General features: G+C 42.0%; 1 protein-coding gene and 1 long non-coding RNA gene across 5 annotated transcripts in view; one reads left to right on the forward strand and one right to left on the reverse strand.

Annotated features, from left to right (window-relative positions):
• The window catches only part of LOC139056278 (uncharacterized), a 68,662-nt gene that overhangs the window by 38,673 nt on the left and 2,033 nt on the right, over positions 1-27,956 (forward strand). For all 4 annotated transcript variants that reach the window (XR_011512247.1, XR_011512249.1, XR_011512246.1 and 1 more), the window contains one exon: positions 5,507-5,743. This is a non-coding gene — a long non-coding RNA (uncharacterized lncRNA). The remainder of the gene's footprint in view (positions 1-5,506; positions 5,744-27,956) is intronic.
• Positions 1-27,956, reverse strand: part of LOC139056277 (uncharacterized) — a 235,278-nt gene that overhangs the window by 32,913 nt on the left and 174,409 nt on the right. Inside the window, exons 45-91 of the mRNA XM_070534376.1 lie at positions 27,514-27,642; positions 27,263-27,352; positions 26,985-27,104; positions 26,683-26,745; positions 26,399-26,515; positions 25,567-25,635; positions 25,146-25,208; positions 24,959-25,024; positions 24,783-24,863; positions 24,247-24,372; positions 23,248-23,310; positions 22,376-22,618; positions 22,122-22,214; positions 21,378-21,506; positions 21,224-21,292; positions 20,379-20,504; positions 20,207-20,269; positions 19,540-19,659; positions 17,831-17,902; positions 17,667-17,729; positions 16,636-16,698; positions 16,400-16,462; positions 15,367-15,561; positions 14,673-14,798; positions 14,451-14,513; positions 13,881-14,000; positions 12,919-12,987; positions 12,745-12,807; positions 12,567-12,629; positions 12,410-12,472; positions 11,216-11,398; positions 10,493-10,675; positions 10,184-10,252; positions 9,418-9,486; positions 8,473-8,655; positions 7,340-7,405; positions 7,133-7,201; positions 6,409-6,588; positions 6,168-6,236; positions 5,466-5,738; positions 5,233-5,298; positions 4,915-5,097; positions 4,723-4,803; positions 3,892-4,071; positions 2,311-2,565; positions 1,229-1,300; positions 651-833 (exon numbers count right to left, since the gene is read on the reverse strand). Of these exons, the coding sequence (XP_070390477.1) occupies positions 651-833; positions 1,229-1,300; positions 2,311-2,565; positions 3,892-4,071; positions 4,723-4,803; positions 4,915-5,097; positions 5,233-5,298; positions 5,466-5,738; positions 6,168-6,236; positions 6,409-6,588; positions 7,133-7,201; positions 7,340-7,405; positions 8,473-8,655; positions 9,418-9,486; positions 10,184-10,252; positions 10,493-10,675; positions 11,216-11,398; positions 12,410-12,472; positions 12,567-12,629; positions 12,745-12,807; positions 12,919-12,987; positions 13,881-14,000; positions 14,451-14,513; positions 14,673-14,798; positions 15,367-15,561; positions 16,400-16,462; positions 16,636-16,698; positions 17,667-17,729; positions 17,831-17,902; positions 19,540-19,659; positions 20,207-20,269; positions 20,379-20,504; positions 21,224-21,292; positions 21,378-21,506; positions 22,122-22,214; positions 22,376-22,618; positions 23,248-23,310; positions 24,247-24,372; positions 24,783-24,863; positions 24,959-25,024; positions 25,146-25,208; positions 25,567-25,635; positions 26,399-26,515; positions 26,683-26,745; positions 26,985-27,104; positions 27,263-27,352; positions 27,514-27,642 (5,217 nt within the window). The remainder of the gene's footprint in view (positions 1-650; positions 834-1,228; positions 1,301-2,310; positions 2,566-3,891; positions 4,072-4,722; positions 4,804-4,914; positions 5,098-5,232; positions 5,299-5,465; positions 5,739-6,167; positions 6,237-6,408; positions 6,589-7,132; positions 7,202-7,339; positions 7,406-8,472; positions 8,656-9,417; positions 9,487-10,183; positions 10,253-10,492; positions 10,676-11,215; positions 11,399-12,409; positions 12,473-12,566; positions 12,630-12,744; positions 12,808-12,918; positions 12,988-13,880; positions 14,001-14,450; positions 14,514-14,672; positions 14,799-15,366; positions 15,562-16,399; positions 16,463-16,635; positions 16,699-17,666; positions 17,730-17,830; positions 17,903-19,539; positions 19,660-20,206; positions 20,270-20,378; positions 20,505-21,223; positions 21,293-21,377; positions 21,507-22,121; positions 22,215-22,375; positions 22,619-23,247; positions 23,311-24,246; positions 24,373-24,782; positions 24,864-24,958; positions 25,025-25,145; positions 25,209-25,566; positions 25,636-26,398; positions 26,516-26,682; positions 26,746-26,984; positions 27,105-27,262; positions 27,353-27,513; positions 27,643-27,956) is intronic.

A 27,956-nucleotide genomic window follows, 5' to 3' on the forward strand; every position in this document is an offset into this window, starting at 1 on the left:
GTGTGTGGGAGCTTGCGCTGAAGACCTATCTACATCAGAACAGAGCTTCTCTCAATTTTGGTCTGTGCTTTACACTCTTGGCTCACTGTCACAAGACACTTTGACTTCACTAGCACAGTCAAACCTTGTTATAACAAAATTGCATCAGACACAAAAAATAAATTTGTTATATCCATTATTTGTCGTAAGCATATCGTTGTTACACACTGATAGCAGTAAAAAACATCTGAGGTTTACTTTGTTACATCAGATAATTTGTTATACCCATGTTCATTATATAAAGGCACACCTTCATCAGCTATCATCGATGTTCTAGCTACAAATAGTAAATTATTGGCATTGTTACAGTCGTGGACAGAAGGGAAACAAGACAAGAATGCTTCCTGTTTTTTGTATGCCAATTGATCGGTTAAACTTGCTTTAAGCTAGGAGCCGACTGGTTCAGCAGAGTACCATTCTGTAGGCATAGGTGGCAAGAACTGTGGCTAACAGTGGCCCTCTGTTCAAAATTGTGCAGTAGCCATTTAGCTAAGATTATCATGACTAGGTGCTCCAGGCACTGTGCTTGTTCAATAAAACAACAACCCATGGGCCATTCGGCAACAGTGGCTTATACAACCGAATACGTATAAAGCATGGGATGCACGTACCTTGCCTGCACTCAATTTTGGGATCGCCCATGAAGCCCCTCTCGCAGGAACAGACTGGTCGATGAGCGGCAATGACGCAAAGTGCATTAATGCCGCAGGTTCCAGGAATATGGCAGAGGTTCTCACACTTGCTGTGGTGGCAAGACTGGCTGGGCAAGCACTGGTCGTCCGTGCGGCAGCCGTCTAGACAAGTGGAGATTTGACGTTGTATACTTTTAGCTCTGGACAAGGCTCTGGGCAGGCTAGGCAGACAAGTATAATATCAACAAGGTGCCAAGCCCATATTACAACCAATAATGTACTTACTAGTTAAGATGCAGTGTAATGTAATGTACAGTACACAAAGAATAAAGACGATGACTGGAGGTTTTGACATGTGGGGTCACCATCACTGGGACAGTTCATGACAGCTTAACCTTGCGCACTGCATGGTCGAGTGTCATAAAATTTTACTATAGGATAATTCAGCATGCCACTATAAACGCTGCCCATTGGAACCAAGTGCTAGTGAAGATGGTCGGACGTGTTTACGGCAGCATTCAACAATATAATCACACTAAACAACAGACAAGACTCACCAATGCAGCAGGCATCCTCGCAGATCTGGCCAAAGGTGCAGTCACTGTCTCGTTTGCAACCTTCTTCCCTCACTGAAAAGAAGAAAGGCAAACTGACTTAAGAAAAATGCATTTAACACTGTAGCAAAGTGCTACTGATGCATTAAAAAAAGGAAGTAAAGGGAAAAACATTCATAGCAGCACGAAATACAGGGTCAGGCCACTCTAACCCTACATTGGTTGGCATTGGCACAGCATCGGACGAAATTGACCCATTACTGGTCCTGCTGGCAGCAGGGCTACTTTGGTTGCATTTCTAAAGAAAAAAATGTATGGTGCAGGCTGTGCGGTCTGAACAAAGCACTTACAATGTTCTCCGCAGAGGCCATCTATACCAGGATATTACATAAACCGTGAATGCCAATCAGGTTCTACTGCAGGCAAGACTCCTTCGAAGTGTCTTGCTTTTGAGCTCTTGTTGCTGCGACCTGCCGAGTTAGGTTCTGCGGTCAGTGCCAGGCACATCTGCTGTTACTTTCATTGCTTTCTGACAGAACCCAGTACGTTTATTATTGCCGTTTGGAGCTTGTTTGTTATTGTTTGTGCCATGCTAGAAAACACTGAAAATACAATGGTGCTAGGCCACAATTTTTTTTAGCTGCACTGCAACTAAGCATAAATACTTAACTTTTACAAGAACCCTGACATAATGCTTGATGCGCTGCGTTTCCTGAACATTTGAGAGTAGTGACTAGCTTTCACACCAACCCATTGCATGAACATAATCCTCAACAAACAATAAACACTGCAGTCTTATAACTGAAACTCATGTAAAAAAAATGAAGAGCCCAAACAATGTTTTTAGTTTTACTAAATAGAATATACACAACTTGCATATAATGAGACACAATAGTGGCACGAATAAGAAGAAAAATTTATCTATAAAATAACACAATGTAAAGATACTTGCTCTTTCACTCATACTGCCCAAACTACTAAGATATTTGGCACCCAAATATAGTAATCGACAAGCAATTCTGAGGTGGCAGAACATCATATGACATGCAAGGCTTTGTGATGATGCAACTGAGTTCAAAACTTGCCTTCAGCACAATGGATCTTAGGATCTCCAGTCAGGCCCGGCAGGCAGAAGCAAATAGGGCGATGATTCGCTGCACGACAGTCGGCGTTAGCGCCACAGACACCCGTGAAACTGCAAGGGTTCTGACAGCGGTTGCGAATGCATGCTTTGTCATAGGCACAGGCATCGTCAGTGCGACAGGCGTCGACACAGGCTCCCTTCTCACAGATGCGGCCCACGGGACAGTCCCTGTCGTGGAAGCAGAATTCTTGCCGAGCTGGAAGCACGCAAAATAAGGAGTGATTTTCTGTGGTTTGATAAGCAATTTGGACAAACACCCTTAGCAGAAATGCAAAGAATATTATAAAATTTGCCATTCCAGCACCAGTTGAGGTAACTTACTGCCATAATATTATGTGACTTTATTTAACTCTTTTACCCTTCTTTCACAATAATAATAATAATAATAATAATAATAATAATAATAATAATAATACAGAGAATTACAAGATGTGCACTAACGAAAAAAAAATATAAGAAAGAAAGTAATCGCGACATATCCAGCAATGTACGGCAAAGTCTAACTCATCTCTAAAATGTGCAAAGAGAAAATAAGAAACTAGGAAGAGTTGCAATGAACATGCAATGAACAGAGTTCATCAGGTCCAACTTTCTCATTTACGTTTTCTCAATAATGTATAGAGGCTGCTGTCTCATGGCAAATCATAGCAGGAGTGGGAACAAAGCACATAAATGTATAGCACATGAAACACATACAAAACGCATACATTAACACAAACATAGTAGTATTACAAACTCATTAAACCATATGTTTCCAACACATTATCTAACAATAGCTACAAAGCTAGCAATATGTAAAGATAACAATAGTAATATAAAGCTAACAATGTGTAAAGTCCACATTTAAGCTTTTCAGATGGTAGCTGCCTCAGTGAATTATCATGATTATTTCATAGATGAGCTGCTTAATGAACTGAATTATGAGCAAACTGTGCTTATCTATATGCTATTAATTTATTTGGTTATTCACTTAGTTTATTGCACTAGTTTCCACACAAAAGGCAGCACCAAGAAAGACAAGGACGAACAACTGTGTTGTCTACTGGGTTGAAACCATTGTAGCAAACTGAGTGATCTTGATTCAATACGACTTATTTTCTCACAAAGAAATACACCCACGTAGATGACGTGAAAAGGAAAGCATGAGAAACGCTGTGTTGAGATGCAGCTTCAAGCCTGCCTTCCTTTACAAATTTGGCGGAACAGTTGGTGTGCTTCTAAACATTTTTTTACACACAGGAGGTACACCAGCACCAATAGCACGCTAAAAGTACATAAAAAGGCATGATTGCAAGAAACACAACAATATAAACTTACATATACAATAAAATATAATAACACATAAATGACACCGTGACAATACTCAAGCAAAATGCGCCAAAGCATAACGAATGAGAGGTTATATCATATTATAATAGCATGTTATACAAGCTTATTGCCCTGATGTAAGTAACCAAATAGCCCTTGCTCTGATGTGGCAGAGAGATGAATTATCTTAAAAAAAAAAAAGAACCATACTTACACACAGTGCACTCGATATTGGGGTCACCACTGAGTCCTGACGGACATGCGCAGATTGGCTTGTGGCTGATCGGGAGGCACCTGGCGTTCTTGCCACAGATTCCCGGAGTGCATGGGTTGTGGCACTGCCGCCCAATGCAGGCTCGGTCGAAGGGACAGTTGGCATCGCCGCGGCATCCCTCTGTTCATGTACAAAGAGGGAAAATGTAATGCAAGACTGAGATTAGCCTACCGCATGGCTCTTGACATTAGCATCCGTGAGATTCCCAAACCATCGCCCTTGAAAAGCGATCAAACTAGTATAGCGGTTCGTAGATTTCATGTGCTGTCCACACTGCAAGAAGCAGCACGCCAACTGACGCACACAGACGTGTTAAGTACAGTTACTTCCCCTCAACCGAAGAGAACCAAATCAAATTAAATCATGAAGTTTAGCATACTGAACCAAGTTATGGATTATGAGAGACCTTCTGGTGGACGCTTTCGGATGAATTTAGACAACCCGAAGTTCTTTAACATGCACCCATGGTAAAATGTAGGTGGACGAGCGTTTTGAAATCCCTCCCCATCAGAATGTGACTGCTGCAGCTAGGAATCAAACCTGTGACCTAACGTTCAGTGGCAGAATACCATAGTCACACAGTGAATGCAATGAATCAAGCTAATGAGAAAACTAACACAGCAGCACTATGATACCCTAGACTGCTAACAAAAAGAACACTCCGAGCTTGCATTTGTTTCTTTTTTTCCTAATTTCATCAATGCAGAAAACAGTACATAGTTGGTACAGCTTCTTCCCAGTTTGCAAAAAAATTTGAAAGCCTGCACTTACCAATGCAGCTGTGTGCCTCGCAAATCTTGCCGGCATAGCAGTCATGGTCGTGTATGCATTCCGGTGGAGGCCTGATTTCGACTGCAAGAGAGATGGGATTCAAGGCAAATGAGATTGATTGACAGCAGAGGTCAAAATGAGGCATGTACTTGGCCAGCAACAGGTCTAAGATGCAGGCTTTTTAGTGCTTACTCTTGTTGCAGAAGTCGTATGGGTTGCCCTCGTATCCAGGCTTGCAGGTACAGTGTGGTCGATGAACAACTGGACGACAGTCGGTTTGTCGGCCACAAGAGTTTTGAATGTCACAAGGGTTGACACACTGAGTATTAACACATGCCTTGTCAAAGGTGCAGTCAGAGTCACTGCGGCATCCAACTAAACAAAAAATGGAACAAAAACTTGCGTTAAAGATTTTGGATACATATGCATCACGTTGATTTCAGTTTTTCACCGCGCTCGTTCATAAAAACATGCATGTCTGATGAGTTTAAAAGGTTGAGCAGGGCTTACCAACGCATTTCCTCCGTTCACAAATTTCTCCAGGGTTGCAGGCAGAATCAGTGGAGCAGCCATAAACTGGAAAGTGAAGCCCACCAAGAGAAGAGATTAGATAATATAGAACAGCAGCTAAAGTCAGTTACTGTACCCCATTTCGTACACAACATTCGGCTTTTAGTGATGTGTGAACACTCCCATAGAAACATAGAAAAACCACAGTTAATTGTAAGCAGCCCACTACTCACGGACGCAGACGCTGTTGCGGCAGATGTATCCGTCTGCGCAGGGCTCGTCGACGCTGCACTCGACGCGCACCACGGACGTTGTTGGTGGCTGGACGGTGCAGTGGACTCTGGGGTCACCCACTTTGTCCCTGGGGCATGTGCACGTTGCCCGGTGGTTTTGCGGTCGGCAGAGGGCGTTGATCCCGCAGGTTCCCCGCTGGTAGCACGGGTTGCGGCAGGCACCTTCTACACAGGCTTTGTCGTATGGACAGTGTTCGTCTATGCGACAGCCAACTAAGGTAAAGAAAAACAAAACGGCAAGTTTCTGAGCTGTGACATGTGAATGACTAGCTTTTTTTATGGTTTTTGTCAAGTGTTTATGTAGTTTAAAAACAATTATACTACCACATGAAATCTGCGTTTGTTTTAAAATGCACATTTAGGCCTGCACTCACAAAGCTTGTGTTGTACATAAGCGTAATTTGGGATGTGATAATTTATGTGAATGGCAGTGGCAGCGTATGTGAGTGTCAATCAACTGTATGCCAGTGAATAAAGAAGAGCTCCTGTGTAAGAATTGTTTTGTGGATATACCAGAGTCCCAGTCCCTATAGAGGTAAGGCTTTAGGAAGGAAAAGAAGTACCCCTTATATGACGTTTAACTGTACGAGACCATTGCAAAGGTAATCCTTACAATTGCATACTGCAAGAAGTACAACTTACCAATGCAGCGGTTGCTGATGCAAATCTTCTCAAGTCCACAGTCCTTGTCCGTGTGGCATTCAACAGACACTGCATAGAGGAAAGTCCGGACAGAAAAGGCATCAAGTTTCTCAGTCACATGTTCTCTCATTCACTATTACGGCATGGACATTGTCGAACTGTTGCTGAACCATATAATGGGAACAGTCAGCAAACGTAGCTACGATGAAAGTGCAAAAATCACACGGGCGAGATCACTGACCTTCCCTGCAATGAACCTTGGCGTCTCCTTCAAAGTTTGCCGGGCACCGGCACTCGGCCGAGTGGCTGATTGGCTGGCAGTGCGCGTTTACGCCACAGACACCCGGTCTGCAAGGATCCTGGCAGAACTTGTCTCGGCATTCCAAGAAGAAGTCGCAGTCGCTGTGCGTTCGGCAACCAGCTGAGAACGGAAACGCAAGACAATGTCTATGTGAGAACTAGGCAACGCATAGCGAGCATGACCTCAGTCAGTAACTTTCTCATCTTAAATAAAAGAACTGGTCTTGCGCCTTTGTGTATTCTGGCTTTCTTTCGCTGCCCTGTCCGCATTTTTCTCGTTAAGAAAGTTTATTAACCGTCTTGTTGGGAAATTTGTTGAAGTTACTATGGCTAATAAGACGAACAAAAGTGTGACACTCAGTCCATTGATAAAACTGTATTTGTGAGAGTGCCCTCACACTGCGTCTGTTACCTCTCCCAGTAAATGACCCTGTTATTCTCATACTGAATTAGCTGTGAATATTAAAAGAAAATGAAAATGCATCTGCACTTCACTATGCTAATGCACTATATGTAGCTGATTACCTAGGTATATGGTCTCCCTACACTACGCCAGCACAATGGCTGCAGGCATCTTCCACCAAAATATGTGTTGCACTAGATGCACTAAATTAATGAAAGAAACACTGTGTTTTTTTCAATTATTGGAGTAAAGTGAGTCTCACCAACGCATCTCGTATTGTCGCAGATCTCCCCTCTGTTGCAGTCATTGTCGGAAGCGCAGAAATCAGAGGCTGTTAAGAGACAAATGTAATGTTAGAAAAGGTTGTCATACACACAAAAAATTTACTTAGTGCTTCAGAATAAAATCCCGCAATTAGAAAATAGGGTATTGTATATTCGGTCTAATGTAGGCTAAACTTCGAACTTACGAGAGCACTGGCCGCGAAGGCAGATCAGACCAGGCAAGCAGTCTTCATTCACCCGGCAGCCTTGACCTGAAGAAAGGTAAAAATGAAGAAGCGAGAACCAGCAACCAGCACACACTACCGACAGGAGTAGCTTGACTTTGTGGTCTGAACCCACTGTCTTTAATGTGCAGCTCCCTGTCATCACTGTCTACTAAGCTGTAATCTGTGTGCACCGAACACCAGCTGTTATTTTCTTTTTAGAGTAGAAAATTTGTTAGAGCTATTTGGTGTGCCATGCTTCAGGAAAAATAAATGGAAATAGAACTTCAAGATAAATGCACGGTGCAAAACAGACACGGATGGAGAAACATGATCAACGGTACAGGTGCCGACAGCCAACTGAAGTCCATTACACAAAAAAACAGCGCCAATACAGAACTTTCACATACGCGGTCACAAAAGGAAAAAAGCGTGCATGCATGCAATGCCAAGTGTCACTATCGATTCTGTAGGAACATGATTTACTTCTTTGATTTTTCGGGAGGTCGCATGTGATGGTGCACTCGCATACTTATGACCAGCTGATTGTATGTATGCGCGCTCTTTTCCTTTTGTGCATGTGTTTGTGAAAATGCAGTATGTGCGCTGTCTTTTTCCGTAATAAACTTCAGTTCATAGATGGCAGCCGTCCTATTGTACATGGTTCTTCGTACGCATCTGCTTTGCGACATCTACTTATCTCGAAGTTCTGCTATTAAGCTCAGCATGTCAGCCTACATGTTATGCAAGAACATGACTCACTCTTCACACGTCACTTTGTAACTTTACGAATCGTGGATGACTAATTTCACAAGGCAGTTGTGTAGTTTCTGCATAAAGCAGGCCTGTACGTGTTTATTTATCTACATTATGCTACGTAGCATTCCAAGCGTTAAAAAGATTGTGAACTAACTTTACATCCATTATCGAACACAAGAATAGCCTAGATAGTGAGTACGTATCTGTATGAGCATGAGCACATTGAGACAAACAGAAAGGAGCATCATAAGTTACCTACTAGGGAGCTGGCAGCAAAACTTGCTATTTTAAACACACTAAAAAAGAGAAGCTCGCACTGCTGCCATGCAATATACAAGACTGGCATTCTTGCTTACTCTTCTTGCATTCAAACTGCGGATTTCCGTTGAAACCGGCTGGGCAAAAACAGTGCGGACGGTGATGCTCAGGAACACAGTCAGCATGGATGCCACAGGCTCCACGAACGCTGCATGGATTCTGGCACTGGCCTTGATAGCATCCCTGGTTGACAGGGCAGTTGTGGTCGCCACGGCAACCATCTGGAAATGGTAAATGTGATGCCGTTTTTATCCAGCCGCCTTTATAAGACAAAGATGCAGCATCTACATGTATCACATTACACGCCGCGCTTGCTTAGTGGCTATGGTGTTGGGCTGCTAAGCAAGGGGTCGCGGGATCGGATCTCAGCCACGGCAGCCGCATTTCGATGGGGACGAAATGTGAAAACACCCGCATACTTAGATTTAGGTGCATGTTAAAGAACCCCAGGTGGTCCAAATTTCCGGAGTCCCCCACTACAGCGTGCCTCATAATCAAATCGTGGTTTCGGCATGTAAAACCCCATACATTAATTTTTTTTTTAATCTATCACATCTCTCTGCACCTCTGCCAAGAAAAAGAAAAATGAAAACTTGGTACTCACAATGACATACTGCAACAAAAATGTAATACACATAAGGAACTATTGCTAACTAAAAAATGAACTACATCAAATGCCATTAAAATTATAATTTCACTATAAACTGCAAGATAACTAGACCAGAAATTCAGATAAAAATAAAGACACGATCTGTTTAAGCAGTCTTTCAAAGTGTTCTCATGCGCAATCATTGTTATAAGAATAAACACATCTTTAATTAAGTCAGAACTTTTGGAAGACTTCTATTTCAACATGTCAAATTACTTTTTTTTTTACTACGTCTCCTAAAACATGATTCGACTTAGGGTAATTCAGCAGCTAGATTTGTTAGCTTTGCTGGGCCTAAAAGTGGACGTGTTTATAAGAGCAACTTGTCTCTCACCGAAGCACCGAGGCGATTCACAAACTTTTCCAAGGGCGCATTCTTCATCAGTGGTACACTCGACTTTGGCTAGGTGGGAGAAAAGAAAAATGTCAGGACGGCGCACATATGCACACACACACACAAAAACAAGATGCTATTAATAGATTTGATCAATTTTACAGTTTTGTATTTACTGGAATGTATTGAGGTGCAAAAGTGGGGCATGTGAAGTTAAGACAGCTTTCACTTGCCTGTATGTACTTATATTTACCACATCCAATGCAAAACAGCCTTCCTGCAAAGACTTTTTTATTGTGACAGTACAAACTATACATTAGCACTGTACTTAACACTGAAAGTTGCAGATGTCTATTAGTACTCTAGAAAGTGCTCTCAGGAATATACAGGGAATAACAACTGTGCCATGAAACCCACCCTTAGATCACTTATTGCTTTAGAGTCAATATTCATCTATACAACTGTATGAACAACGCATGCAAACAAGTACTCAATAAAGAGTGTTCAAGGCTGCACACCTGGCAAACCAATTATGCTATGAAACCGACCCTCAGATCATTTATTACTTCAGAGCAATTATTTTAAGAGTGTGTTTATTAAGTGTATCAACAACACCTGCAGACAATGAAATTTGGAATTTCTTTTGTTAAATCACATTTTGGTGTGCAACATGCAACAAACATTCTGTTAAAAACAAAAAAAGAAAGAAAGCTTCACTTAAGAATTATGAAGTTCAACAGGACCAAGTACTGCTTTATATACTCACTTATGCATCTTCCATTATCACAAGCCCTTTCTGGACCACAGTCATGTTCCCGGCTGCAAATGTCGGGATCTGGAACAAAGATTAAGATTTTAGTACAAGTACAATTCAATTAATTTGTTAGGAGATGTTACAGTAATCAGCTATGCCTTGCTACGTTTATCAGTCCACATACGACCATAATCACATTTAATGATGAGATCATTATTATTTTTTTTTGCAAACATTTCCATAAGTGGACTGTAACAGGCATAGAAGTCTCGCATAAATGCTCCACAAGAAGTCTAAGTGAGTGCCCGTTTGTGCACTAACCTGTCAAGCACTCGGTGTACGGGTCACCCAGAGTCTGTGTTGGACACGTGCACGTGAGGCGGTGGTTGACTGTCTTGCACTGAGCGTTCAAGCCGCAGGCTCCAACAAACTGGCAGGGGTTCTGACACTGGCGGCTGATGCACGTCATGTCATCCGGGCAGCTGACATCTGACCGGCAGCCCTCTGTACATGAAGAAACGTGACGAGATGTATTAGGCTGATGTGAAAGCCAATTCATCTTGGTGCGACTTTTATCGAGGTTGGATGATTGCGAACAGTGCACGTTCACCATACCAGCGGCATCTTGTAGATGCGAAATTGGCTGCTGACTGTATTTAGAATTGTAGGCTAGTCACGGTGTTCGGCAAAGCAAACAGAAAGCTTTTGTGCTAACAGCTTAGGATCATGCCATTCCGAAGCTGTTACTGAGAAGGTCAAACCCAAAATACACTATGAACTTCTTGATTATCTATAAACCAGTCACATTAACGATAGGGGCCTACTCTATTGCTCAGAGAGGAAAGCACTAAGCTCTCATTTTCAAAATTCTCAAGTTCCAAGGTGTCTCATACAAGGTAAAGAAGCATGGTGACAGAAGTTTTGCCAGCAAGGGTGTTACCAGCTGAGCATGCTTTATATGGCCAGGGTGTCCAATTAGCCTAAGCTTATGTCACCGCGTGAGGCATGAGATAATGAGTGCTTGTACATAACGAACACACTCACCAATGCACCTGTAGTTCTGGCAGATCTTTCCAACACCACAGTCAGAGTCGATCACGCACTCCACCTTGGAACACTCTACGTGGGGGTCGCCAGTGTAGCCCGAGCGGCAGGTGCAATAAGCACGATGGTTGACCGGCTGGCACTGGGCGTTTGGTCCACACGCTGTGGGGCTTGCGCACGGGTCTGCATTTGGGCAGCACACACACACACACAATGTCAATTGCAAAGTTTCAATGTAGCCTAGCGCTATCGGAGATAATTACCTGAAAATAAATTTTAGTTGAATGTTGAATTACGGGCTTAGGTGGAGGGCAAGAGTCGGCAAGGTTTGACTAAGCTCTCCTATTAGAGCATGAAACTGGTTGTGAGCAGGTAGAGCAACAGTAGGAAAAACACAAAGCATGTAGCAGCACAATGGGGGGGGCATCACGGTTGTGAAGATGAGAATGCAAAGCCATGCTGAGCTGAAGGTATCACACCTGCACGTGTGCCTCAAACAAGCCAAACCTGGCCACAGACTTCACCTGTGGATTTAACGTTGAAAACAGTGCGCAATTTGAGATCTGGACTAAACGGCATTTCCATTCAGTCTTATTTGCACAGTTATGCAGTTTTGGCCTGTTAATGGAAGCCGTGAAGACAGCTGTGCGGATCATGTGTTAAGTCGTCGTAACCTAGCTTAGTTGATGCCAGTAGCAGAAATTGCTTTATTTCTTACAAACCTGTAAAAGCAAAATTACTGCATTTGCGGGAATGCAACCTGCCCTTTCCATTCGCTGCTGCTTGTTTGAAACAGATGCCAAATAAAAGGTGAGCATGTATAAATCACATGAACTACCACATACAAAAGTTCTTTGCATGCTTATCAAAACAAACCTGCACAATTACTGGCATAAAGTAAAGCTCTGGAAACAACCCTGTTTATATGTTCCATGATCGCAACTTTCTCACTGATGCTCACTGTTCAAGTGCGATGCGGCTTCACGGCAGTGTTGCCCGCATTGCCGTGAAGCAGCAGAGCAGCGTAAAATTTGCGTTTGACCAACATCCTTGCTTCGTACTTAGACATCTTGAACTTTTGGTGTGACTAATGCGGGAGGAAATATGGTATATATATATATATATATATACATACAAGCAATTTAAACCCTCAACTATGTCTTGCGAGTAACAGTACAATTGATGAGTACTCACTCAAGCACTGACGATTAATGCAGGTCTCCGCAGCTGGACAATCGAGATCCGATCGGCATCCAGCTGTTCACAAGAAAATACAGAATCAAACGAACTGTTAAGCCCACAATCATACCACAGCACTGAATCAAAAATTAATACGAGATGTGATACTCACGAAGGCACAATCCTCTTTCGCAAATGTGGTTTCGTGGACACAGTGTGTCAGTTGTACAAATCACTAAACAAGGGGAGAAATAAAGAATGATGTGAACATTGGTAAAAATATTACACCAAATGTTCAATGATGCTGCGTTCACTGAGAGCATTTAACAACATGGCAGCTTGGTACTCACAGCTGCACCTCTCCTCCACACAGCGTTCATTGTTGAAACACTCATTGTCACTGCTGCATGCAACTGGATAAAAAAAGAAAGAGAGAAAAAGAATGCGTGAGTAACCACTGATTTTTCCAAAGCTGCAACTTTTGCACATTCCTCATAAATGCTTTCATGTTGCAGATGCCTTACCTCTGCAAATAGTGGCTTCACAGTAACCTCCAAGGCCACACTCATCATTTGCATGACATTCCTTTGATTCTGAAAGATAAAAGCAAGTGCCGGCATTGAAACCTGCATGCAGCAAATATCTTTCCATTTATGATGGCTTCATGAATTTTGTGCATTAAAAAACTTGATGAAACTTCACCATGAACATGGTGAAGACCATTGCAGAATGAAGGCCTCTGAAAGATCTCAAGTAATCACGGCATTGTATCAACTAAACAGAGCCAGTGCCTGCAATTTAACGAACCTTCATTCCTCGATGCAATCCTTTGTTGCCCTCAACTGTGTTCCTCTTTCTTTGGCACTTATTCAGCATTCTAAGGGACCACCAGTTGTCTTTTCTACGCATTACATCATCCACCAATCCCCGCTCCTTCCTTCTTTTTAACCTCAGCTGAAATACTGTATCTTCTACTCATGTTTGATCTCTGTTCCACGCTCCCACCTTCCTATCTATTAATATGCATCAGCCAAAGTCGACACCTCAGGCTTTATCAGAAAAACAGAAAAATTTTGTCACTGCAAATATGCACCAAATCGAAAGTCAAATTGCAGGGCTTACTGTTCCCCAAAAGCACACAAGCTATGAGGAACACCGTAGGTGGGGCTCCAAATTTTGATTTTGAACGCCTACTGTTATTTAGTGTGCACGTAAATCTAAGCACACAAGAGTTTTCTGCATTCCAATTCTACAGAAATGTGGGTGCTGGGGGCGGGAATCAGACCCTCAACCTCACGTCCAGCAGCAGAACGTCATAGCCACCATGGCAGGTCAGCAAATATGCATGATTTGACTGATCTGCGAAATGTTGAGACTGTGAAATTACGGGCTGTTACAGTAACACTTACAAAGAAAAAGAAAAGAGCTGAGTTCCTGCTTCAATGAGACATCTATATAAACAATAAAGGAATCCAAGAGTGCGAACCTCTGACACATTCAAGGTGTGCATCCCCCACAAGGCCAGGCGGGCAGCTACAGATCTCCTGGTGGGTTCGAACAGAACACAAGGCATTCGTTCCGCAGGCTGTGGGCGCCTCACAGGGATCTGGAATGATATGTGCGACTCTATAAGCACTTTCAGGTAGTTACACAATGCATAAGGTCGTTTTGTTTATACTAGCAGTATTATACTGCCAAGAAGGAGTTGTGGGTAAAATGAATTCACTGAACAAAGAACGTCAATGATGAAATTGCTACACATTGGAGTGGGTTGGTGGGTTATGTTCAACCCTTTAAGACCCTCCGAAGGCTGAACGCCCACACCAAAACAAAGATAAAGCAAAGAAAACAACAAGATCACGAATGAGAGCAGTTGTGTTACAATAAATAAAATATGTTACACACAAATATAATTTGTTTACAGTAGTAATATTTCTTTGTATGGTAGTGGAGTGTAATATATATTACAAAAGGTACCTGCTACTTGAACAGGGACGTCTTGTATTGCAGTAAATTCCATTCAATTTATTACAGTAATTTCTAGACAGGCACTTACTGATGCAGTGGTTCTTGATGCAAGACTGGTCGGTAGGGCAATCGGTATCAGCACGGCAACCAACTGAAAGTTTGCAAGATAGAGATGACAGCGGAAAAAAAAAAGAGCACATCAGAGATATCTCTCACAACCAATCTAAGCATACTACAGTACTAAGTACTCTATAGAAAGAAGTGCTGTCCAAAGAACACAATGATCACTGGGTTCAGCCACATTACTTACCTTTGCAGAAGTTGTTCTCGCAGATCTCCCAGTCAAAGCACTCACGGTCGCGATGGCACTGAACGTGGCACCGGTTCTCCACACACCTTTCGTTCAAGGCACAGTCCTGGTTGCTGCTGCATGACACTGTAATTGATTGATGAGACAAAGACTTACTGTCAACTGCACAGAACGCGTCATGCATAAAGAATCGGTAGGTGTGGATATTGGTGTATCACTTCTGCCACTGTTTTCATTCCCTGAATGCAAAAATGTTCACCAATATTTATTTTTGCTCTGTTTTAAATGGCCCCCTGTTCCAATATAGTAGAAAGAAATTAGTATTAACTTCAACATCAAAAGCAGCACAACATCCCAAACGTTTTGTGTGTGTTTCTGAAATACAAAAAAGGTGTTGCCTATTATGCGCTGCAGTGCCTGCTGGGGAATGAAATTGTGTAATGCGACATGATGTTGCTTTTAACTTCCTTTTCATAACAGAGATGTTCATGCTAAGCCTGGCAGGAATGCGATCTTCGTGCACTCTTTACATCAATTTGTGTCAAAATAAACCAGCGTAACCACCATATACTATTATTACACTGTCATCGCCTAAACTGTGATCCCTTCATTACTGCTCTGACTGTCCACTTCCAAGTTGTGCAGTGTTCATTTTTTGAGTTAATATTCCTGAGGTTTATATCGTGGTGCCCACCTCTGCAGTAGCCCAAGTAGCAGATGTGTCCGGGGGTGCATTCCTGGTTCTGTGTGCAACGAACCGGCTTCCGCACGCAAGCTACATTGGCATGAGGACGGCCGATGAAGTCGGCCGGGCAGCTGCATACGACACGATGGTTGACCACTTTGCATTCTGCATTGGGGCCACAGGTCGCGCTTCCTTCACACGGGTCTGCGAGATGGGAGTTCAGAAAGAAAGAAGGAAAAGATGAGGAAACAAGTAGCAACAGAGGAAAGGTGCAACAGTTTAAGTAGACGGCATGTAAAAAGGCTATGCAAATTTTTAAATGATGAAACGGCAACACACACCACAAAACAAGCGCTGAATGCCAGCGAGAATCTATACCATGTTACATTTGTGCCGCTTCAGTTTTACCATCAAAGTGAATCAACTTGGCCAGATGAAATTGCTGCAACTACAGAGTGACCGAGTACTTTGGGTTGGTGCTTTCCAATTTTCCTTTTGGTTGTTTGTGCTTATGCAGCAGGAAAAGTGGCAGAATTTATTGTCCGTGTGCTGAACTTTTTTGATCTAGCATGTATAGCAGGATTTATGCCTAGATAGAATTGTAGTGCGCAAATATTGCAATGTTTGGATATGAATCAAATTTTCTGTTTGATTTTATTCAATAATCAATTATGGTCGAATTTACAGGGAACCATGATTCTCAAATCCTGCATGCCATAGAAGAGGGCCCATGCGCATGGTTCGCTGCCCACTTCAAGCTAACGAGCAACTGTGATGACATTCCATGTTATTCTAGTCTAGGAGCTGTTCAGCCCAATGAACTTCCACACAGAAATGAATTTGTTGACCAAAACCAGAGTGCTTTTTTCTTAACTTTCTTTGTATGTTTAAAAGAAATAGTGCTTTTTAAAGCAGAAAAAGTTCAGGTGTTTTATTTGGTATTTGAAGTACACATTTTTTTTAAATATTCAGATTCAATTAAAAAATTTTGCTATTTGAACAGCCCCAATTTAGATCGAAGTCAATTTATCACAAAGCTTACCTCTGCACTGGTTGCTGACGCAGGCGAGATGGTCCAAGCACTGTTCATTAGTGCGACATCCAACTAAAAGAAAGAGGAAGTAATTTAGATGAGTCACACATATCTGACTAAATAGAGAAACAAACAAACAAAAATATAATATTGGGCAATGAAGAAAAATTTAAGCCAGACCTGCAGACAAAGATGATACACGTAAAAGCAACACCAAAATGAAGAGGACGTCAAGAAATGCTTACTTTGACATCTGTTGGAAATGCACACCTCTCCCTCCTGGCACTCACTGTCTGATCGGCAGAGGGCTAGAAGAGTGACAAAGCAATAAGACGCCACTTAACATAAGCACAACCATTCAAGGACCGCTCGAAATTAGAACCTGAGGTCAGCATCTCATCTCCTCCATCTTACTCCTGAGCCTACATTACAGGTCATGCATTGATACTTTTAACTCCTTCTGACACCAAGCAATTCGGACCAGTGAAAATTTAGATTCCCCACATTTCCTTCCAAGACTGAGTATGCCAGAGCAGAGCATATTAACAGTTTTAATTCTTCAGCGAGTTTTGTGGAGTCCACGAGTGTGAATTCCATGCAGGGTGTATCTAAAAGAACGTCAGATAAGGAAAATAATACACACGTGAACTATTACAAGTGCAGTCATTAAAGCACTAAGGATTTCTGCCTTGGGGAGGGGGGTAAAATTTCTTCAAGCTCAACCTCCCTTCAAGCCCAACCTGAAGATAACTTTTGTGAAAAAGGGGCGAGGAGGGGGGGAGGCTGGGTCTGTTGACCAGTAGGATGGTTTGTAACCCTCACCCGAGCGCCCTTGTCAGTGCACCACTATATGTGCAGTATTAGCAGAAAACACCTATACCACCTGCTCTGAAATTTGCCTTTTGCGAAACATTGTCAGAAACAACAAAGAAGCAAACCCATTAACACATACTACTATATACCAGTATAGTGCTTAGATCAAGCAACTAGACATCTACCTTTCAAGTTCTTTTTCTGAAACAAAACACAGATATTAGGCGATTATCGCCGCAAAAGTACAATAAAATATGTCTTAAGAAACAGGCGACACCTTTTAGGCACCACCGTTTCCATTGGAACTCTTGTTTTTGAGGCAGTATCTTGGCAGGTATAATCACCCACACATAGAACCTGAAGTCGTTAAACGCTACAACCAATACATGAATATGCAAAACACACTTTTCCACTTTATAGTTGCTTAGTTGGTACTGAAGTTACATTTGCACGTAGTTCTTACCATAGCAGTTTTCATTGAAGCAGCGTTCTCCATACGCACAGTCACCATCGGAAGAGCACTCCACTGAAATGTTACATTGAAAAATGTCGTCAAAGTTGAACTTTATGGGACAAAAAGACAAACTGTATCAAGCAGCCGTGCAGTACGCTAGCAGCAGAACTCACCTCTACACCTTGTTTCAACGCAGGCGTAGTTGTATCCACCACAGTCGCTCGTAGTTCGACATGACGATGACACTGAGGGACCAGACAAACGAAGTTAGAATTCATGCAACACTGCCAGGCACAGTCTATGACTGCAGTACAACCTCATTTGCATGGGAACTATTTTAAAAAAAATTATGCATTTAAAGAATAAAACGTGTGATCTGACTGGTATCATCTAAAAGGTGCATTTTTTATGTCCTTGGCCTGCAAGCAAGTACAGCAGTAAGTCCTTGGAGGATAAATGTCTCCAACGAAAACTTGTTTACTGTACCCAGCATTTCGGAGCTAGCTTGGTTCCTTCTTCGGGATTGACAATGAACAAGTTCCTGCCCACCCTTGAAGAAAGAACCCAGTTGGCTACAAAAAGTCAGGTACAATAAAGAAGTTCTGTCTGGAGACAACATCTACAGGGTGTTTCAGCTAACTTTAGCCAGAGTTTAAAAATGTGACTCTAAGACGACACAACCAAATGCGTGTTTCTCACTTTTGTATGTAATGTGTCACGCTATTTCTTGTATTTTGCTTAATTATATGATAATTCAAGATTAATTAACCAACATCTGAAGCAACAAATTTAGGCAAGAAATTCTAATTAGAAAGTTGTAGAGCGCATTGCAAAACATCCGATTAGACAGTTTCTAACTTTCTATCTAAGTATTAGTGTCTTTCAGCTTACTGCGGGTGCTTGCGAAATTTTAAAAAAAATACCACGTGACATATCCATTTGCGCACCATGATTGCAGTGCTCGCAAACTGTTTGCGCACAAACGAACATAGCATCTAGCAGGGCGTGCTGCCGCTTAGGAGGCGACAGGGCAGTGACAAAGGCATTGGCTGTGCGATTTACGCCAGCGATGTGCTTCCCTTGCGGCGGTTCATGATAGCAACAAGCAGATGCACTGGCAGCACACCCAGCTAAATGCTATGTTTGTTTGTGCGCGGAACACTTGGGAGCAGTGCAATCACGATGTGCAGGCAGGCATGTCACATGGTTGTTTTTTTTTTTTATTTCGCAGGCAGCCACAGTAAGCTGAAAAACACCAATACTTCACAGATAGAAAGACAGAAACTATTTATTTGGACGTTTTGCAAACCGCTCTACAACTTTCGAACTGGAATTTTTTTCCTAGCTTCGTTGCTTCAGAAGTTGGGTAATTAATCTTGACTAATAATCTTATTAAGTAAAATACAAAACATAGTGTGACACACTACATACAAAAGTGAGCAACATGCATTTGGTCACGTCGTCTTAGAGTGAATCGGCATGTTTTTGAACTCTGGCTAAAGTTAGCTGAAACACCCTGTATACTCTAATGCACTGACCCAACCACACACAGATACACGAAAAATGTCTAGCTTCCAATCTTGAAATCGTACAAACAGGCAAAATATCGGTAAAGTCCTACCATACTCCCAAACATGCCTGCTGCAATAATATTGCATTTGTAAACAAGATTACCAGTACCACAGAAATGTCAAACAGGCATGCGTGGCCTCACATCTCTTTCGCCCTGTTTATTACCATTGCAATCCTCAGTGTTCTGACATTGCATACTCTCACTAAGGAATCTGACAGCATAAGTGACAACAGATACATTTCCAAGTTGTAACCATGTAGCCTGTCAAGCGGGACAGGTCCCCAGTTGCTTCTACAATTGACAACTCACCTCGCTGGCATGAGATGTGAGGGTTTCCAGTGAATCTGTTTGGGCAGTGACATTCTGTCCTGTGGTTGATCACTTGGCACTCAGCATTGGTACCGCAGGCTGTTGGACTGTCGCAAGGGTCTGCAGACCAGAATGCAATTAATTTTGCGTTAGTTACAAGCACAAAAACATTGCGACAGGAACAGCAAACAAGTCCTCCAACTTAGATGGCATAAGCAAGCTTGTGGGCGCTCACTCTCCTTTCTCAAACATGCAGTTGAGAGGACCTCCTTTTCTGAAATGTCTTATGCATTGTTTGAACTACAAACGAGTTCTGCTCGTATGATTTATTGACTGTGCCAAATAGTGCTGGAAGAACAAAAAGGCACTGCAGAAACATAACCAGATCAAAGATTGAAAGGCATAGCTCCGACCATGTGTATGAGGAAATAAAATTGAATTGAATTGAACCTGAGATAAGGAAGAGATCTCATACAATGTCAGACATTTCATGCCTTTTTATCAGCCTCATAAACAAATTTCTGTTTGTGTTATCATTGTCTGAATAAACAATAACTGAAATAATTTGTTTAATTTTTAACTGAATGATAAATCTTGACAACAAGCTATGTCAAGAGAACAGAGATTCAAGTGAGAGATACAGAATAGACGGCACAATTATTCTTACTCTTGCAGCTGTTCAGAACGCAGGCTTCATTGTAGCGGCAGTCTTCGTCTTTCCGGCAACCAACTGAAAGAAGAAAAAAAATATAGTTTTTTTTTTTATTCCTTGTAATGTCAACACTTCCATAATTTTTTTGAATAATTTATTTGTAAAGCAATCTGCACAAAACACTTACCAATGCAATTTCGGTCCAAACAGATTTCTTTGTCAAGGCAGTCCTTGTCTTGCAAACAGCCTTGGATGCAGTGGCCATCCACACAAAGCTCACGGGCTGCACATTCGTCCCTCTTTGAGCAGGGAGCTGTAGAGACATGAACAAGAAAAAAATGACACAGATAAAGGTGTCATCATCATGGCAAACCACATTGTTTTTAAAGAGTTTGCTGAAATTTTCCTGGGAACCAAGAAAGGAAAATGACTAGTACACTCTCATAGTCATCTGTCAGTACTACCGCAACTAGGTCAATGTTAGAGCAATACAGCAATACCACAGCATCAACCTGACGATATCCAATACCACAATATAATCTTGTTTCTTCATTTATGTACATAAAATGTAATTACGTTGTTTTAATCTCACTCTGATTTATCTAGACCCTACATGTACTACATGTAGCTGAACACCCCACAGGTATAATTAAATATAACTAAACAAGACTTCTCTACGTAAAGCTTTAACCAGAAATTGTGTTTTTTTTTTTTTTTGCTTACCACGAAGGTATTAAAAGCCCTTAACACAAAGGATGGGAAAATATGGGAAAGATAACATGATGCCACTGTCATGCAAGTAGTTATATAGTATAGTATATATTGTTGAGGAAATGGGAAGAAGAGGCTTCGGACACAGGAACTGTGTCGTGTTTAAGTGAACCACCTGATCGCTTTGTGCCCTCAGATTTTGACCCCTATGTACAGCAATTAAGTGCATAAGTTTCCTCTCATGCTGCATTTAAAGACTACCCCGGAATTTCATTTTTGAATTGTTGAGCAACATTTCTGACAATAAAAACATCAGCTCACGTCTACATCGGCGTTTCTCGCAGACCATGGGTGCTGGGCAAGCTCTGTCATCATCACAGAATGGAGGAACTGAAACGTACCAAACATCATGTGAGTGATACAAAAGTAAAGAAGACAAAAGATTCTAAATTTAATGCCAAACGGTAACACTCACTTCGAACACATCCCTGTAGATTGTTGTAGGGCTGCCCAGTGAAACCGTGTGGACAGAAGCAGTTGGGCCTGTGGTTCTCCACCCGACAGATGGCGTCGGGACCACAGGTGTTGGGGAGGCCGCAGGGACCTGAGCACAGTGATGTCGAGGGTCCATTGTGATGCGTATAGTGACCACATGAACAAACATCCTCATTTTACTGGAGTTAAACGTGGCCTATGGGAGGCATCAAATCGAAATGAAAAAGCTGCATCGCGAGGCCGAGTTGTCAAGCTACTTGGACATTCGTCCGGATGAGTAGTCGAGTATGAATTGGCTGTGAAGTGCTTGGATTAGTAGCGTGTAATCCTGTCTCCATATTTAAAAAAAAGAAATGCTGACCTATACCTAAGCTGAAGAGAATGAGGAAGTATAGCAGATACACAAAGCACTGGACTCTCGACTCAAAGCTAGGGTAACCAGTGCTCTGCACGTCTACTTTTCCAGTATTTTAATGTGCTCATGCCAGAACATAAAAATAAAAAACGCGCAACAAACAAATCCAGCGGGCAGAAAATGTGAAATACAGAGCACCTATGTGTGTCTGAAGTACTACTGAGTCCACTCTAAATAACATAGCTGCAGAGATGTCTTAATCCTGCAACATCTCACAAACTGGTAAAGAAAAGGACCTTTGCACTACTTGTTTAAAAGATTCAAGGGTCACTGACATATGCAAAACGTTGCCAGTGGTTAACCACTCACTTTTGCACATTGGCGGTCCACCACCATCCGAGAGACAAGCCGCAGTTGGCGGGCAGTCTGAATCTCCATTGGGACACTCATTAGGATGCCGGCCTTTCAGTGGGAAAAACGAGGAAGTCAGTCAACACCCCCACTGCTATTACTAGATACACGTTCCATTCCTGTCTACCAACTAAAATGCTGCCACCAAAGACGAGAATGGTGCTTAAGCTAAAACGTTTACACACAAAGAATGTGTTGTAAGGAAAACTCACATCCTGGGGCTTTGTTGGGGTTTCCGATGTGCCTTTCCGGTGGACACTCACACGTGGCTCCACCAAACTTGTTCTTACAAATTGCCGTAGGGTGGCAAGGATTTTGCTTCAGACAGTAGTCAATCAGCTGGCAGCCGGTCACGGGGTCGCCTTCGTAGCCCTCTCGGCAGCGGCAGATGGCAGCATGGTTTCTCGCTTCGCAGACCGCATTGGCTCCACAGCCGCGTCTCATTATGCATGGATCTTGGGAAAGAAAAAATGTGAAAATTAATGAGTGGAAAAATGCTTAACCTGCTGTTTTATGACAGCAAAACTTCCAAGAATGGGATGAACGAATGCTGTTGTTAGAAATCATCTTAGAGCTCGACTTTTTAGTCTACTATTTATACTGAGACAGGAATCATTCTCAACCATAATTTGCCCATTCAGTGCTGGTGGTAGCCTCTATGTGGTACTTCCTTGCAAGTGCTGAAGTGTGTTTGAGTTATCACATATGTCTGAATTTATTATGTCAACTAGCGTACCCCTGCAACAAAATATCCTGATTATCGCAGAATAAACCATCATGGGTCGCCTCCAGAATGTCTGTGGGCATTTACATACATCCAAGTACTATAATTAACTGCTGTACTGGTATGCTATGTTTTGCCTATTCCATATTATAGGTGTACGTGGCAATGACTCAGACAGAATCAAGTGTGATAGAATTTGATTTTTGTACAAGCCCCAACAACAGCTCACTATCAATTTACTCTAGCTTAATGGGTTTAACACAAAGCATTATTTGCCCTGTAATCTGATTGGTTAGCTCTTTATAAAATTCACATTATGACATGTCAATGTTAGTAAATCTCTGGAGAGCACACGCTTACCGACACACTTGTGCTCAGTACAGATCCTGCTCGTCGGACAGTCCTCATGTTTGAAGCAGTCGGCTGCAAGTAAACAAACGTAGCAAGTCGCACACGTTATAAAATTGATCCCATTTATGTGATTCATTTTTTTTCGCCGGTAAACAATCTCATCAATGCTAACTTGTCTTCATTAAATCTGTTTTCTTTACTGGCCTAGAATTCCACGACAAGCAACTTTTAGAAATTTCAACCCTTTTAATCGCAACAATGAACTCTTCGCAAAGCCCCCTCCCCCCCCCCCCCCTCCCCCTTGGACAGCTTCCCCGAACAGAATAGAATCCATCATGCCAGTGCGGTTCATCCCCAAGGCACAAATTAGGTGCAGTGCGGCATCCTTTAAACACCAAGCATGCAGACACTTCCATCATGGTAGAACAGGGTATATCAGTGCTGCACTTAATTTTTATAACTGCTCCTTTACTGCAGTGGTCAAGAAAGAAATCTTTGTCACTCAGAAGAGCTCACCTGGTTGTTTTTGAAACATCTTTTTCATACAATGTGATAAGATTGCTGAATTTTGTGGTGAAAAAAATCAAGAACAGTTTATCACTTAGAATAAGAAGAGCTAGCAATCCTGAAATTGCCGTGTAAAATCTTTCACAGTCTATGCTAGGCTGTTTTAATTAGAGTAACTCTAACACTTCTTTGCTAGTACTGTTTCATGCAGGGGTTAACATTCCCTCAACTATAATTATTATCATCACGGCATATAACTACTGTGCATGTTTCATGATGCACTGTGAATTGCAGCCTCCTTCAAGATTGATTTGCTATCCTTTATTCCCAGTCCAATAAGCCTGAGCTATATTGGACTGGGAACTGACCATCACTGTTGCTACTAGTACAACTATTCATGTATAACTTTCAGCAAATGACTCAGTAAAAGTACCATTGGTGTGAATGTCAGAGCAACTGTATACCAGTTAGGAAGAGACAGAGTAAGGAAATACTTCCCACCTTTGATGCAGCCCTGTCTTTGATCGAGAGGATCGCCAACGTATCCATCTAGACACTGGCAGACGGCGCTGTGCTTGTTGGAGATGCAGATGGCATTTCGGCCACAAAGAATGTTCTCACAAGGATCTGTAATGGCGCCCAAACGTGCTTGAATAAGTGTTTGCAGGTTAACATGCCAGTTGACAATTTGTGCGCATTGTGGTGTGCAGCAAGCACCCATCATTCCAAGCTTCACCCCCAAAAGGTAACATTGGCACCTCTGAGCTCAAATGCAAATAATCAGCAACGAACAACATGAAAGTCTGTATCTTCAAGTAAAACAACTTTCTTTAAGTTTGGGTGTGCTGAAGTAAAACGCAGTTTATTTACAGTCATGCAACAAGCATGAAAATGAGGCCAGAGAGCTTAAATGGCCTAAGATTTAACAACAAAAAAAGATAGTGGTAAAAACTTTCCTGGCTTTGGAGAAGCAGTTTTTGTCTCTATTATGCAATGAACTTTGGTTGTGAACACCAGCTGCTACATTTTTCACTCACCTCCACAAGTGTCATAGCCTCTTTCACTTGACCTACAAACTTGGTTTTCAGTGCATTCGGTGTTGGTAAAGCATCTGTCAACTGAAAAAAAAAAAAAAAACACGCATTAGCTTACTGATCAATCCTAAGCCATTCAAGACCAACCAAATCATTTATGAAATTATCTTTGAACCAACCTGGCTCGCAGTTGCCAGTGACACATCGGAACTGGTCAGGACAGTCGCTGTTGGACCGGCAAATTTCTGCAACGAATGAGATGGCAGTTGTGATTTAAATTTTTCCCGATGGCCTTTGCTGATGGCCACTAGTTCTTCGGGAACCAAACGCAGTGTTATCTGAGAATTTAAGGTGCGTTGTGCTCACCTCTGCATCTACCATCTTCGCAGATTTCGTTGCTGCCGCACTCTCTGTCCGACTGGCAATAGACTGAAAAAGAGACCAAGGTTTGAGTGAGTAAAAACTAGGCCGCGAGTACTTGCGAGAAAACGACCCCATGTTAATTGTGATTCACTTCATTAAATGGGGTCAAGACTAATGAAACAAGTATTTGTAGACATTAGGTTATTGTGGTTTGAATTCTTTAGGTTCGAAAAATAAGAGATATTTTTCTTTCCTCTCAGTGACAGAAAAGATGAACAGAACAACACTGCTGAATGAACCAGAAAAGCAAAGATGTACACCACTTAAATAACTTGAAAGCTCATATAATAACATAATAATAGTTAATAGTTAATAATGGTTAATATAATAACTTATAGCTAGTAAATGAGCTGTACAGACTCACCTCTGCAGAGCCCCTTGTAACAAAATTCTCCAATCGGGCATCCATTGTCGTTTGAGCAGGGAATGTTTTCTACGATAAAAGAGGCAAATAAAGAAAACACTGAGAAGTTCTAATAATGTGAACAGCAGATAACACAAAGAAATAACAGCACAGGGTAAGACTACCTAGTTTATTGCATACACGTACTACACAAGAATGCAGAGAAAAAGTATATTCCCATCAGATAGCACACGGGTTACTTCACACAGGTTCAACCGCACATGTGCACAGGTCTCCAGAGGCCTTAGCTGTCAATGGATCCACAGATACTCGCTTTACTGATGCACTGTGGCAGTTAATACCAAGAGCTGCTCGAATTCCCTTTAAGTCTCACATTTTTCAGCATCTGTTTACATTTTCTGAAATTTATTGTCCCTGCCTTACCTAGATGAAGCCTAGAGTAACAAGATTTGTAACACAAGATATGGAAGATGCAGCATTTTCATGACTTTAGTGATACAGTACAGTCACTCCAAGACGAGCTTTGTTACAATAAAGTGTCTGGTAAGCTCAATAGTTAAGGCACCTTAGTTTAGTTGCCCATAAGTAGTGCGATTCTGCTGAGCTAAGCTTCTTGTAGGATGAACGGATTACCAAAGTTCTTTGATGTTGATCTTTTGTCTCGGGAGAGCCTACTGTACTTCGTTTTTTTCCAAGCAAGCTAACAGTTTCAGCAATAATGATGCTCAATGAACAGACAAACTAAATTGTAGAGAGTGACAGCGTGTCACACTGCAAGCACCCGTTTCAACAGTCGGTGTTCCAGTTTTGAGTAACGGACAGCCATACTCACTTATGCATCCCGTGCTGGGGTTGCCGCGGAAACCGTCCCGGCATCGACAGATTGCCTGGTGGTCCTGAGAGACGCAGATGGTGTTTACGCCACACTTGGCGTTGCTCTGGCACGAATCTACAATGTAGGAGCAGAAGGCACGTGAGAGGGAGCTCAAGTCTTCGCATGAACATCTGGCATTTGGTAAGGAGAGTGACATCTGAATTAAGAGCATTCAGGTGGAACTGTGAGCCCTGCTGTCATGTTGTAAATACATATAGTACTACATTCTACACAAAACTTACCGACGCATTTGTTCCGGATGCAGATGTCGGTGCTGCGGCACTCTTCGTCCCTTGTGCATTCAACTGGAAAATTACCATAAAGAAAAAAATAAAGCAGTGTTAGAAATGAAGCATGCGACAGTGAGCAATTCGCATGCCACAGGTTTGTTATTTCTGTGTGTAATAAGCATGCAATATTTCATGCTAAGAATTATAGAAAGAGAAACGTGAAGCACTGGCTTTGACCATAGTTTGGGAGGAGACCACAATTACAGATTCACTTTACTCGTGTTTGTTTAATAGTTAGAGCAACTAATACTCACCCAGCTCACAGCGGTGCTTTGCGTTGCCTGTATATCCAGGACGACAAGAGCAAACAGCTCTGTGGTTAACAGTGCTACAGTTGGCATTGATGCCGCATGTCGTTGGGTCTTCACACAGGTCTGCAATGGTTGAGGTAAAGAAGCATTTAGAGAGAGAAGGCAGTGCAGATAAACAAAGACAACATATTTGTTATCCTTTTTTGACTGTCACTAGCATATGTAGAGCAAGATAAAAAATACTGAAGTCTTTGCCATCTCTTTGAAAGGCCATTACAAACCTCTGCAGTATGGTGTTCCATTGATGTCAATACAAGCTGATGTTGGAGGGCAATCAGCATTTCCATTATAGCAGATGTTTGGATCATGACCTGAAAAAGAAAGAAAAAAAAAGGAGGGGGGCAGGAAAAGTTCAGGTTAATATGTGTTGTCATCAACAAGTGAAAAAAAATTTAACAGAAATTGATCAGCAGCTCTTTATTGGGCACAAAAATGCTTAAGTACAAATTCCAACAAACAATGCCACACTTACATCCAACGCTTCCCTGCTTTCCGTAGGCATCGCCAATCAAATTGCTAGGGCATCGACAGATGTAGCTTCCCGGATTGTTCTCACATATGGCGGTGTAGTGGCACGGGTGCTGTTTGCATTCATCCGTATCTGAAAGAAACAAGAGAAAAAGAAAAACAATGTGAATGTAGAAATGGATGCACACATACTGAGTGCCATCATATTCTGAGTACCATTACAGCGTTACATTCATGACCTCAACATAATCCCAGAGGGCACTCTAATTAACCAGAAATAAAAGTGTTGCAATCCTGACACAAGTCATAACCTTAGGTTTTAAATAAAACGTTTCAGCATGGTGTGGCAGGACATCCATCCGTATCATAGATGTGAACCAAGTATTCAGACTGTTAAGCTCCATCATAACCTTTCCCCATTTTCCACTTTAGATTCCTAGAAGGGAC

This window comes from Dermacentor albipictus, chromosome 2, assembly GCF_038994185.2.
Source record: "Dermacentor albipictus isolate Rhodes 1998 colony chromosome 2, USDA_Dalb.pri_finalv2, whole genome shotgun sequence".
NCBI classification, from domain to species: Eukaryota; Metazoa; Arthropoda; class Arachnida; order Ixodida; family Ixodidae; genus Dermacentor; species Dermacentor albipictus.